General features: G+C 42.9%; 1 protein-coding gene across 1 annotated transcript; it reads left to right on the top strand.

Annotated features, from left to right (window-relative positions):
- The first annotated feature begins 1,477 nt into the window (after window positions 1-1,477).
- LOC110488279 (CREB-regulated transcription coactivator 2) lies at window positions 1,478-14,087 on the top strand. The gene is made up of 14 exons (XM_021560443.2): window positions 1,478-1,741; window positions 4,379-4,480; window positions 4,633-4,746; window positions 9,205-9,266; window positions 9,359-9,427; window positions 9,510-9,598; window positions 9,771-9,844; window positions 9,985-10,034; window positions 10,142-10,353; window positions 10,451-10,902; window positions 11,014-11,931; window positions 12,482-12,568; window positions 12,705-12,849; window positions 13,346-14,087. Exons 1-14 carry the CDS (start codon window positions 1,568-1,570, stop codon window positions 13,525-13,527), a joined length of 2,730 nt encoding a protein of 909 aa, XP_021416118.2. The 5' UTR covers window positions 1,478-1,567; the 3' UTR covers window positions 13,528-14,087.

Here is a 14,087-nt window from a genome sequence, read left to right as displayed (position 1 = left end):
TGCAGAATGTTTGGCATTTGCCAGAGAACACCAAGATTGGCAAATTCGCCACTGGCGCCCTGTGCTCTTCACAGATGAAAGCAGGTTCACACTGAGCATATGTGACAGTCTGGAGACGCCGTGGAGAACATTCTGCTGCCTGCAACATCCTCCAGCATGACCGGTTTGGCGGTGGGTCAGTCATGGTGTGGGGTGGCATTTCTTTGGGGGGCCGCACAGCCCTCCATGTGCTCGCCAGAGGTAGCCTGACTGCCATTAGGTACCGAGATGAGATCCTCAGACCCCTTGTGAGACCATATGCTGGTGCGGTTGGCCCTGGGTTCCTCCTAGTGCAAGACAATGCTAGACCTCATGTGGCTGGAGTGTGTCAGCAGTTCCTGCAAGAGGAAGGCATTGATGCTATGGACTGGCCCGCCCGTTCCCCAGACCTGAATCCAATTGAGCACATCTGGGACATCATGTCTCGCTCCATCCACCAACGCCACGTTGCACCACAGACTGTCCAGGAGTTGGCGGATGCTTTAGTCCAGGTCTGGGAGGAGATCCCTCAGTGACCATCCGCCACCTCATCAGGAGCATGCCCAGGCGTTGTAGGGAGGTCATACAGGCACGTGGAGGCACACACACTACTGAGCCTCATTTTGACTTGTTTTAAGGACATTACATCAAAGTTGGATCAGCCTGTAGTGTGGTTTTCCACTTTAATTTTGAGTGTGACGCCAAATCCAGACCTCCATGGGTTGATCAATATGATTTCCATTGATAATTTGAGTGATTTTGTTGTCAGCACATTCAACTATGTAAAGAAAAAAGTATTTAATAAGAATGTTTCATTCATTCAGATCTAGGATGTGTTATTTTAGTGTTCCCTTTATTTTTTTGAGCAGTGTATTTTTGATGTAATACTTTTTTGGTTACTACATGATTCCGAATGTGTTAGTTTTGATGTATTTACTATTATTCTACAATGTAAAAAATAGTACAAATAAAGAAAAACCCTTGAATGAGTAGGTGTGTCCAAACTTTTGACTGGTATATAAACCTTTAATACATTAGCCATAGTTAATTTGTTTTAGAAATGTCAATCTGTGAGAAACTGCAAACATGCACTATAAAAATGGGCTCCCAAGTGGCACAGCGGTCAAAGGCAATGCATCTCAGTGCTAGAGGCATCGCTACAGACCCTGGTTCGATTCCAGGCTGAATCACCGTGATTGTGAGTTTCATAGGGTGGCGCACAATTGGCTGTCGTCCAGATTTGGCAGGTGTAGGCCGTCATTGTAAAGAACAATTTGTCAAAAAAATGTAATTACAAATTCGTTCCAATGTAATGGGACCCAAAACTACACATCCCACATTCACCAAGTTGTTTTTGTCTGTGATGAAAAAAATGAAGCATGGGCTTGTAGTTTAATTTTGTTATTTACACTTGTCCCTCTTCGATTAAAGAACAACTCATCCCACAATGCCTTTCGAAACGACGTGCATAAAGTGGTCCGTCACGGGTTGCAACTTGTTCTCTCCGGGGGCTTGTGTCTAGTTAACTGTACACTAGTTGTGGTCAGTTATGTTTCTTGCAGGCACAGGAAATGGGTGCTGCGGGGCTGGCCAGAGGTCAGGATCTAGTAATGGGTCCTGCAATCCGCGAAAGTTTAGCGAGAAGATAGCACTCCTCACCCAGCGACAAGCTGAGGACACCGCAGCCTTCCAGGAGGTTATGATGGACATCACTTCCACCAGGGTGAGTCAAGAGGACAGGCCTACGAACTTCGTGTTGATAAAACAGGAGACGCCATAAAGCTGTCAAAAATATTCAAACGTCAGTGATGTTGACCACCCGACAGTCAGAGCACTTTGTTTTCACTTTTCAGAGGCGCAATCAATTCCAGGCCATATCAAGCATCGCGTTTAATTTTGCACTATAGAGACTTTCACTGCAAATACGCCGGTTGACAAATCTGTTTAATCCAAAGTGTCGATATAATTTAACTTCAAAACACTCTTACTGTAATATAACCTTTAAACATATGTGCGTTATATTGATTTATACACCATTTATGCTTATCACACCTGTTGATTTGCCATACAGATGCATGGAGTGCAGGCTGCCCACAATCTGCAAGGCTAGAATTACAAATTGCACTCTTTGGGTAGCCTGCGTAATGTGCAGTGGTGTAAAGTACTTAAGTAGACATACTTGCAAGTACTACTTAAGTAGTTTTTTGGGGTATCTGTACTTTACTTTATTATTTATATTTTTTACAACTTTTACTTCACTACGTTCCTAAAGAAAATGATGTACTTTTTACTCCATACATTTTCCCTGACACCCAAAAGTAGTTGTTACATTTTGAATGCTTAGCAGGACAGAAAAATTGTCTAATTCCCACACTTAAAAAGAGAACATCCTGGTCAACCCTGCTGCCTTCACTAAATACATGCTTCGTGTGTAAATTATGTGTAAGTATAGGAGAGTGCCCTTGGCTATCTGTAAACAAACAAAAAATGCAAGAACACGATGAGGCGGCAGGGTAGCCTAGTGGTTAGAGTGTTGTCCAAATCTGTCGTTCTGCCCCTGAACAGGCAGTTAACCCACTGATCCTAGGCCGTCATTGTAAATAAGAATTTGTTCTTAACTGACCTGCCTAGTTAAATAAAGGTAAAATAAATAAAAATGAGGTATGGTTTGCTTAATATAAGGAATTTGAAATTATTTCTACTTGTACTTTTACTTTTGATACTTAAGTATATTTAAAACCAAATACTTTTAGATTTTTACTCAAGTAGTATTTTACTGGGAGAATTTCACTTTTACTTGAGTCATTTTCTATTAAGGTATCTTTACTTTTACTCAAGTATGACAATTGGGTAGTTTTTCCACCACTGGTAATGTGAATATGTTAACACTTATGGATATGCCCCCACGTTGCTATTTATGGGGGTGTCTATTCGGCTAGGGGTTGCCCTGATTTGTTATTGTGCCCATAGGAAATATAAATACTATTCTATTTTTATGTGAGTGTCGTGTCCCACTATACAGTTGGAGTACTACAACCTCACAGTGCAGTGAGTGTATTAAATAGTGACAAATATGATACTTTATCATTTTGGAATCTAATTGCCTTCTGTGTATTTGACTCCAGCTTTTTGCCAGGGGTGTAGGGCTGTCCCTGACGGGGGGGCAAAAAATAGTTATTGTATTAGGCCTAAGTAAGTTATGGTATTAAGACTTAACAGGATGTGCTCTTTGGCCTACAGCTCGATTGTGTTCTCAACACCAATATGCTGGTTATTATGCACATAGCAACATGGTTGAGGAAAACAGCACACTGATGTTTCAGAACTGCAGACAGTGACCACTATGCAACGTGGGAGAAAGTGCATTTGTTCTAAACTAATATTTGTATTAGTGTTGCACCATTGTTCTTGTATAACCATATAGAATTACAGTAGCATGTCTTATTGATGGACTGTGCCATCCCCATGGCCTCCACAATGGATTAGTCCACTCAGACAGGCGCAAATCAAACAGGTGTCTTGTACACCATGCAATTATAATAATTCTTGTTGTTGTTACTCCTCGACTAAAGAAGTCTCAATCGACCAACAGCCTATCGACCAAACAATCGACCAGTTGACTAAATGGGGTCAACCCTACAGGGGTGTAATAAATATGTTTGAAACATGATAGACATACCTTTGTGTAAAGTGCACAAGTTTGAGTTTCCCTATTCTGCATTATAGAGCGCACCGTCCTTCTTATAGCTCGGCTACATTGCATCTCAATCTTCAATGTTGTGAACACAATGCAGTATCCTATTGATTAAGTCTCTGGTGTCACGTGAAATGAGGTGCAGCCCCATGCTCTGGCTTGAAACTGAGGAGCCAAGACCTCATGGCACTATGGTAGCTCTTTGACCTCTTACATAGCCCACACTTTTCATATCATTAATACCCGAATTCAAAGGCTCTCAAGTCATGTTACCGAACCACCATGCAACACTTTCCTTAAAATACAGTGGCTGTAGGAGATGGTACCCAGCTATACACATGGTTTATTGCACATGGGCTTTTAAAGTATGCAAGGGTCTTTCTCCTGCAGTATCTGATTCCCATGTTCATGCCAAGGGTTGGCAGTCAGAGGGTATTCTTTCCGAGATCGAGCCGACAGTCGCCTTGACTCACTCTTATAGTGTCACTATATACGGAATATACTTTGTCTGAGTTTTACATTCCCCAGTAATTCCATTATACAAGTGAGACTATTATAGAACTGACTGTAAATGCTAAAAAATGTTCTTCTGATAATCAACTAAATTAAAGTAGTTGTCGTCTTTATTCACTCCTTCTTTATCCCCCCACTCTTTCTGGGTCTCAGATTCAGGTCCAGAGAGCGCGGCAGGCCAGAAGCCTGGGCACCTATTATGGAGGCTCCCTTCCCAATGTCAACCAGATTGGGAGAAGCATTTCAGATGTACAGGTTAGATTTATTACTTACATTTTACTTATAACTACATTACCTACTACTTCAAACTATATTTATAAGCCTAATTACATACAGGCTATAGAAATGGTTATATGATGCAGGCTACTGAAAGTCAAATGAATTGTTGATCTGTCTGACTCTGTTAGGGTCAGCTCCCCTGTAGTCCAGACAATGGCTGCCCCACAAAACTTCACCCAATGGCAGAGTGGGCACAAGGAGAGAGGCGGCTCAGTTTTCCGGTCAGGCCAAACAGGAAACATGTATCCTTTATGGTCAGTCAAAGGGCAGCCAGTGGTGGGTCCCTTAAAGTGAAGTGAGGTCACTGCTAGTGTAACGTCTGTATTGCTTCGTGGCTCCCATGCCTTAAAGTTAATACATGGGGGGGGGGGGCTAAAGCAGAACAGATGCTTTTAGGGAAAGGGTTTCTAATGGTAAATGCTAAAGTTAGCCATTTGCAACTGTAGTATAGTAAGCACACAAAAATGGTTTTCCTCCATGCTCCCCAGATATCTGACGTGCATGGAGGATGACCATAACAGTGGATGTAAAGCAATAGTTCACCACAACATTGCAATAATGTGTTGAACTATTGCTTTACATCTACAGTAGCCTACTTCCTATTGTCTGTATGGCAAGATGACCAAACAACTATTGTTGGTAAAAGCGTGCAGGGTCAAATGCCACACTACTGTCTAAGGTTAAAGGCCCAGTGCAGTCAAAAAAGTGATTTCCCCGTATACTGCATTCGGTAAGTATTCAGACCCCTTCACTTTTTCCACATTTTGTTATGTTATTGACACTCATATTTGCCACATCTTCAATTTAAGCCTACTAGAGACCATGTGCCCCCAGGACTTGCGGGAAGATAAAGCAATTCCACTACCCAAGAATAGAATAGTAAAGCCCCCTTTACTGACTCAAATAGCCAACCAATCAGCCTGTTACCAACCCTTAGTACACTTCTGGAAAAAATGGTGTTTGATCAGATACAATGCTATTTTACAGTAAACAAATTGACAACAGAATTTCAGCATGCTTATAGGGAAGGACACTCAACAAGCATATCACTTACACTGACTGATGATTGGCTGAGAGAAATTGATAATAAAATGATTGTGGGGGCTGTCTTGTTAGAATTCAATACAGCTTTTGACATTATTGATCATAGTCTTCTGCTGGAAAAATGTATGTGTTATGGCTTTACACCCCCTGCTATAATGTGGATAAAGAGTTACTTGTCTAACAGAACATAGAGGGTGTTCTTTAATGGAAGCCTATCAAATATAATCCAGTTAGAATCAGGAATTCCCCAGGGTAACTGTTTAGGCCCCTTGCTTTTTTCAATTGTACTAACGACATGCCACTGACTGTGAGTAAAGCCAGAGTTTCTATGTATGCAGATGACTCAACACTACACACGCCAGCTACTAAAACGACTGAAATGACTGCAACACTCAACATAGAGCTGCAGTTAGTTTCAGAGTGGGTGGCAAGGAATAAGTTAGCCCTAAATATTTTTTTAACTAAAAGCATTGTATTTGGAACAAAACTCTAAACCCTAAATCTTAACTAATCCTTGTAATAAATAATATAAATTGAGAAAGTTTTGATGACTAATATGCTTGGAGTAACATTAGATTGTAAACTGTCATGGTCAAAACATATTGATGCAGTAGTAGCTAAGATGGGGAGAAGTCTGTCTATAATAAAGCGATGCTCTGCCTTCGTAACAACACTATCAGCAAGGCAGGTCCTATAGGCCCTAGTTTTGTCGCACCTGGACTACTGTTCAGTCGTGTGGTCAGGTGCCACAAAGAAGGACTTTGGAAAAATGCAATTGGCTCAGAACAGAGCTGGATGGACACAGAGCAAATATTAATAATATGCATGTCAATCTCTCCTGGCTGAAAGTGGAGGAGAGATTGACTTCATCACTACTTTTATTTATGAGAGGTGCATGTTGAATGCACCGAGCTGTCTGTCTAAACTACTGGTACACAGCTCGGACACCCATCCATACCCCACATGCCACAAGAGGTCTCTTCACAGTCCTCACAGTCCAGAACAGACTATGGGAGGCACACAGTACTACATAGAGCCATGACAACATGGGACTCTATTCCACATCAAGTAACTGACGCAAGCAGTAAAATTAGATAAAAAACAAAAAACAAACACCTTATGCAACAGCGGGGACTGTGAAGCAACACAAACATTGGCGCACACACACACGATAACATACACATGGTTGTAGATATGTGGTAGTGGTGGAGTAGGGGCCTGAAGGATCACAGTGTGTTGTGAAATCTGTGAATGTGTTGTAATGTTTTAAAATGGTATAAACTGCCTTAATTTTGCTGGATCCCAGGAAGAGTAGCTGTTGCTTTGCCAGCAGCTAATGGGGATCCATAATAAATACAAATACAGCCTTATTCTAAAATGTATTAAATATTTGTATTTTTAATAAACACAGTTGACAGTGAGAGGACGTTTCTTTTTTTGCTGAGTTTATATATGTCCTCTCACTGTCAATTGCGTTTATTTTCAGCTAATTTAACATGTGTAAATATTTGTATGAACATAACAAGATGTAACAACTGAGACATAAACTGAACAAGTTCCACAGACATGTGACTAACAGAAATTGAATAATGTGTCCCTGAACAAAGTGGGTGTCAAAATCAAGAGTAACGGTCAGTATCTGGTGTGGCCAGCAGCTGCATTAAGTACTGCAGTGCATCTCCTCATGGACTGCACCAGATTTGACAGTTCTCGCTGTGAGATGTTACCCCACTCTTCCACCAAGGCACCTGCAAGTTCCCGGACATCTCTGGGGGGAATGGACCTAGCCCTCACCCTCCGATCCAACAGGTCCCAGATGTGCTCAATGGGATTGTGATCCGGGCTCTTCGCTGGCCATGGCAGAACACTGTCATTCCTGTCTTGCAAGAAATCACACACAGAACGAGCAGTATGGCTGGTGGCATTGTCATGCTGGAGGGTCATGTCAGGGTGAGCCAGCATGAAGGGTACCACATGAGGGAGGAAGATGTCTTCCCTGTAACGTACAGCGTTGAGATTGCCTGCAATGACGACAAGCTCAGTCCGATGATGCTGTGACACACTGCCCCAGACCATGACGGACCCTCCACCTCCAAATCGATTCCGCTCCAGAGTACAGACCTCGGTGTAATGCTCATTCCTTCGACGATAAACACGAATCCAACAATCGCCCCTGGTGAGACAAAACCGAGACTCGTCAGTGAAGAGCACTTTTTGACAGTCCTGTCTGGTCCAGCGACGGTGGGTTTGTGCCCATAGACGGCATTGTTGCCGGTGATGTCTGTTGAGGACCTGCCTTACAACAGGCCTACAAGCCCTCAGTCCAGCCTCTCTCAGCCTATTGCGGACAGTCTGAGCACTGATGGAGGGATTGTGCATTCCTGGTCTAACTCGGGCAGTTGTTGTTGCCATCCTGTACCTGTCCCGCAGGTGTGATGTTTGGATGTACCGATTCTGTGCAGGTGTTGTTACATGTGGTCTGCACTGCGAGGACGATCAGCTGTCCGTCCTGTCTCCCTGTAGTGCTGTCTTTGGCGTCTCACAGTACGGACATTGCAATTTATTGCCCTGGCCACATCTGCAGTCCTCATGCCTCCCTCCAGCATGCTGAAGGTACGTTCACGCACATGAGCAGGGACCCTGGGCATCTTTCTTTTGGTGTTTTTCAGAGTCAGTAGAAAGGCCTCTTTAGTGTCCTAAGTTTTCATACCTGTGACCTTAATTGCCTACCGTCTGTCTGTAAGCTGTTAGTGTCTTAATGACCGTTTCACAGGTGCATGTTCATTAATTGTTTATGGTTCATTGAATAAGCATGGGAAACTGTGTTTAAACCCTTTACAATGAAGATCTGTGAAGTTATTTGGATTTTTACGAATTATCTTTGAAAGACAGGGTCCTGAAAAAGGGACGTTTTTTTTTTTGCTGAATTTATAAATTGAAATTATACAGTGAAATAAATAAATAATGGCGTTAGTGTAAGAGTTTGAAAAGACATGCTGATATTTCAGGCAGTTTTAGTGGGATGGAGTTTTGGCTGCCTGGTGACATCACCAAGCAGTACATTACTTAATTAACCAATAAGAAAGAGTGTTCCAAACCTCTCTGCCACTCAAACCATTCCTAGACAGTCCTATTAGAATTCTTGCTTGAGCAATGTCTGTTTGCCAAGAAGCTACTTTTGTTACTTTCTGACCATTTTGTTTTCAATTAATCTTAGTAAGGTATGTTACCCAGAAATTATTTGATATTGAGGTAAAAATGGCTGCATTGGACCTTTTTTTAAAATGTTCACTTTTTAAAATTAAACCTTTATTTAACTAGGCAAGTCAGTTAAGAACAAATTCTTATTTACAATGACTGCTTACCCCTGCGATGCTGGGCCAATTGTGCGCCGCCCTATGGGACTTTCAATCACGGCCGGATGTGATTCAGCCTGGATTCGACCCAGGGACTGTAGTGATGCAGTGCCTTAGACCGCTGCGCCACTCGGGAGCCCTTTAACTGTTGATCCACTTAAGTAGCAGATAGAGGGGATTAATCATGTACACACTGTAGAAGAAATGCCCCGTCAACTTTGTGTACCATTGTTTGCCAACAGTCGGCCTATGCCTAGGTTTTCCAAGGGCACTCTGTATAGCCTTAACACTCCCTCACAGATTGACAACTCTCCCTACCGCTCAGTTCACCCGACTCCACAACTTGAACCCAGTTTGAGAAGGTAAGGGTTGGCCCAATCCAAAATTATACATTTTGTAAACTTAATAATAACCATCCTAAAACATATTTTGACTGATTCTGTCACCCAAAAAGGAACTGGTCTATCAGCTCTCCAGTGGACAAAAGCCACTTGATGCACCCTCCCTTAACAGCACTTAATAGGTGAGCAATGTACCCATCGTGTTTCTCTACTGTTCTTCTACACTCTTGCTTTCCCCTCTGAAGTGTGTGCTCTCCTTTCCAGAACTAACTCAGACTCGGCCCTGCACACCAGTGTGAGGAACACCCACGCAGGGGACCAGCAGCCTTTAATCTCACAGAACAGGCACAATGGTAAGTCCACAATGCCAGTTGTATTGATTTAGTCATTGTATTGTGTTCAGTGTTTCAGTATTATTCCTTAGGTAATTCTTGCAAATGCCTCTTGAAAGTGAGTTTTCTTTCCTATATCATGTATTAATCTATTAGATTTTTGCACCTGATGGTTTCCTCTCCGTCACCTCAGGTTTTCCATATCCAGTGCCTCCAATTGAGGAGAATGTCCTTGAAGAGGAAAAACCATTAAGGAATATCAAAAAGGTATTATTTCTTGCCAATGTAACTATCCACAATGCTTCATATTTCCTATACGAATGGGTTCAGTATTGCACAATGTGCTCTAGCGGATGGACAACTATTTTTCTCATTGATGTATCCTTGCTAATTGTTTCTCATCTTAGCTTCCTGCACTTCCCACTGGAGTCAAATCGCATAAAGTCCCTGGTATAAAGTATGTTCTGCTTTTCCAAATGAATATTGTCTAAAAGAAAGGCAAACCCTGTGCCCTGACTGAACCACCTCCCTTTCTCCTATCCTTCTCTCTTGCGGTTTCTCCAGCATCCTGTCCTCGCCAGATCAGCAGTTCAGGGCTCTCAATGCCCCTTCCGCTCTCAATGCAAGTGGCTCCTTGCCCGATCTCTCCAGCCTGCACCTCCCTTCCCCACAGCCAGTAGGTGGGGACTCACACAAACCCACTGCCTGCAGCACTGGCCACCTACCTGGAACTCCCGTTCACCTTGAAGCCAGAGATGATGAATTTCCCATGCCAGGTGTGTTTGTCTGTGTGCTAAGTTCTTAGTGTATGTTGGTGTCGGTTTAGGTAGGTTCATATGGTGATGGTGTCCATTTCTTTCCTTGTGTTCTCAGGTTTGTCGTTGTCTCTCCAAGGCTCGTACAGTAACCCATTGCTCCAGTCCTCCCACAGCAACCCCAATATTCAAGCCTCTCTGCGCAGCCACTCCCTTTCCAGCTCTCTAAACTCCACCTCCTTGAACTTGTCACTCAGCAACTCTTCTCTGCAGTCATCCCCTAGCAACCAATCCCTCCAGTCCTTCCTCAGCAGCTCTTCCCTAAGCGGCCTATCCCTGCAATCCGCAACTAGCCACTGTAGCTACAGCAGTGGGATTGGCGGATCTCGCTCTTGCTCCTCCTCTTCCCTATCCTGCTCCCCACGTCCAATTAGCCAGACGCAGGTGCCTTCGTTAAGAAGGCGGACTCCCCTCAGCCCACTGGTCGTTCCCACTGGTGGAGAGTCTCGCTGGCTCCAATCTAAACAGTTTTCACCTGTTGGGTCTCCAAAGTTATCTTCTATAACTCAGGTATATCAAACAAACTGGAATTGAAGTGATGTTGTTTTTGTTAATAAGATGGTTTCATAGAACTCCATATTAAGACATTGTTTGATGTATTGCTCTTATTTCAATTCCAAGGGAGTTCTCCTGAACACCAACCAATTACCACAGGAGTCAAGGCCACCAGGGTATCCTCACTGCCAACCTCAACACGAAGGTACTCCAGCAGCTCAGCAGCATTCTCTGACAGAGGGGCAGCAGCAACCCAGCCAGGAACCGAAAAAAACACCACCACACCAAGAGAAATCCAGGCATCAACAACAACAAGACCAACAACACCCACAGCTACAGCTCCCACAAACACACAACCTCCAACAACTGCAATATCACCATCGACAACAGTACCAGCACCCAAATCAACTAAATCAATGCCAAATCCAGCATGTCCAGACAGAAAGTCAGGACCTGGACACAAAACAGCAATATCAAAGAGGGTCAAACCATTGTGAGAACCCACAGCAACAACACCTACATCAATCACAAGAGGAACAGCATCAAAGACAACAGCAAAAACAACAGAAACAAGTGTACCAAAACCTTCCACAGCACCAGCTAGAGAAGCAAAGGCAACAATACCAGCAACACCCACACCAGCAGTACTCACATCAGCAACATGATCAACAACAAGCGTACCAAAGACAACCTCAGCAAAACCGAGCATGTCGACAAGATGAGCTGCTACTGCAGCAACATCAGCTCCAGCATGTTCAACTCTACCAACAGCAGCAGCAGACAAATGGCTACCAGCAACAGCAGCATGAGCAACATCAGTGGAATCTCCAGTGTGCATACCCGCCAGCTCAGAGCCTTGACTTGAATGGGCAGAACATGACAAACCCACATAAAGTACCAACGATGACTCGTAAGCATCAGACCCAAGCCCAGGGAAGGAGCTGGGCACATCAGAAGGTGCAAAGTCAGAAGGACCAGATTGAGTCGACCAAAATCTTCTCACAGATTAACTCCTTAATGGACAACAATCCAGGCCTCTACAATGTGAGAATATCCCCATCTGTTGCATATTGTCTATTTTCACTAGTTTGAGTTTAGTTTGGATAGTGTCAGTGTGTACAGTTTAGGCTATGTTTAGGATCAATAAGAGGCCATTTTATGTTTGGTCTGTCAGAAAGATATGGTAATGTAGGGCTGCACGATATGGGCAAAAAAAAATAGAATAACGATTAAAAAATAAATAAATCAAATACTACGATTTGACATGCGATATAGATCAACACTTGGGTGAACTGGATTATTTTCCTGCTGTAGCAAACGGTCTCAAATGAAGATCCTACATCTGTATAAGGAATCTAAGAGAGAAGAGGAACTGTGCTGCTTGAGTGACGGGGTGGTTTTCTTGTGTGTGGGAAGCAGCCGTAAGAGGAGAAAGAAAAACCGAGTAAACTATTAAAAGGACATTACACGCGACTGAGATGCGTTTCAAAATATTGAAATGCGATATGGATGTTGCACATGTCCATATTTCGATGGGAATTCGATCAATTGTGCAGCCCTATTAATGGTACTTACTACTTTTCTGCTCTCTCAGGACACTTTCATACTGAACCATTTACAGCAGGAGTCCTACATGGGCCTACATCTCACACCACGCCAGACTCAGGCACTCTCCCAGCAGGTAGTCTAAGACCTAAAACTGTAAATAATCTAACAGTATTGAAAAGGACAACTCCATTTAAAATGTTGATTCACTCACTGTGCATAGTTTCAATCTAATTCTCTAATCTTGTCTGGTTGTCCACACCTCTGCCCAGCTGGGACAGCTCAGTAAGGAGCCTCTCTGGGGAGATTCTGGGCCTCAGGCTGTGGAGGGGAGAGATGGAGGGGTTTACTGTGGGAACCAGGGTCCTCAGATGTCCCTCCACTGCCAGAACCAAACCAGTGCAGACTTTATGACAGGTAGGGCCCACTCTCTCCCCCCTCTTGCACTTTAATTGCTTGCAGCAGTTAGAGATATTGTTTTTGGGGAAGTATTACCTTATTTTTGACTTACACAGGTCGCTGTCGTTTCATCCAGACAATTGTATGTCCATTTGTTGGTTATTCAATACCAACTAATGGACTTACTGTCTGGATGAAACCACACCCTAAGTAAATCATCCCTGAAATGTTAAGACCTGGTAATTGAAAAAAACATATGTTGCACCGCAATTGTAACCTTTTTAAAGCTTATCTTGTCTATATATATTTTTGAAAAGGGCAAGGATTCAATCCGATGGCGGCTGTTAAAAGCTATTTCTGATTGAGCTGTCATATGCAGCGTTTACTGGGAATGGGATATCTGTGAACGGGAGCGTTGACTTTAAGTCACAATGCCTATAACCCGCAATCGGATTGAATCCCAGCCTCACTCTTTCACTCTTTTTCCACTTTGTCTTTGTTTCCCACTTAACAGACAAAGCAGCCTATGAGGATTTATCTGGTGTTCTGCCCATGCTGGGATTTGATGCAGACAACTTCACCCTGCATAACCCCCTTCAGATCGATCCGCTAGACCTGGAGGAGCTTAACATACTGGCAGATGGAGACATGGTCGAGGACACTGTGAAAGGACACTGCTCTAACCTACTTAGGTGACCGGGGTAGTTGAATGTATCCAGGAACACTACTTTCAACTAAGATGGCTGTCTTGGTATGGTCTGATGGCAGCAATGTCAGTTGTAGTTTCTGTCCCGGGATCTTTCACTGCTGGACATAATTTGATTGGACATTAATGTTATCTTACAGCATCCTCATGTGATTGGCCAGGTCATGGGATTTAACAAGCATGTAACTAACTATACATCGACTGCCTCACATGAGACTCGTTAGCTGACTGCACTTTTTCTTAGTTGTCATTTAATGCTTGCCTGCAATGGAAAAATGCACCCCAAGAGCTGGCATCCCCTGCACCTTAGTTTAAATGTAGTTGAATAATGAGATTAGATATGTAAAATATATATATTTGTATTGATATGGATTTTTGTAATACAATGATGTACATTCTAATATGAATGGTGTCTTTTCACCCTCTAGTAGTGATGAAAAGTTTTAAAAAACACATCTTAAACTTTGTGTATTTAATGTCCTTTTTTTAAACATCTTATGACATTGTGTACCATTGTTTTAAAAGAAAAATAAATGAGAGCAGGAAATAA

This window comes from Oncorhynchus mykiss, chromosome 32 (genome assembly GCF_013265735.2).
Source record: "Oncorhynchus mykiss isolate Arlee chromosome 32, USDA_OmykA_1.1, whole genome shotgun sequence".
Taxonomy (NCBI): Eukaryota; Metazoa; Chordata; class Actinopteri; order Salmoniformes; family Salmonidae; genus Oncorhynchus; species Oncorhynchus mykiss.
The sequence above is the reverse complement of the archived record's forward strand: the minus strand, read 5'-3'. Positions and strand labels throughout refer to the sequence as shown.

Excerpts from the sequence above, each read along its gene's own strand:
- LOC110488279 (XM_021560443.2), top strand. The coding sequence starts at position 1,568 with ATGTTTCTTGCAGGCACAGGAAATGGGTGCTGCGGGGCTGGCCAGAGG. Across the intron at positions 9,267-9,358 it reads CTTGAACCCAGTTTGAGAAG|GAACTGGTCTATCAGCTCTC; the intron begins GTAAGGGTTGGC and ends TCACCCAAAAAG. Across the intron at positions 10,903-11,013 it reads AGTTATCTTCTATAACTCAG|GGAGTTCTCCTGAACACCAA; the intron begins GTATATCAAACA and ends TTCAATTCCAAG.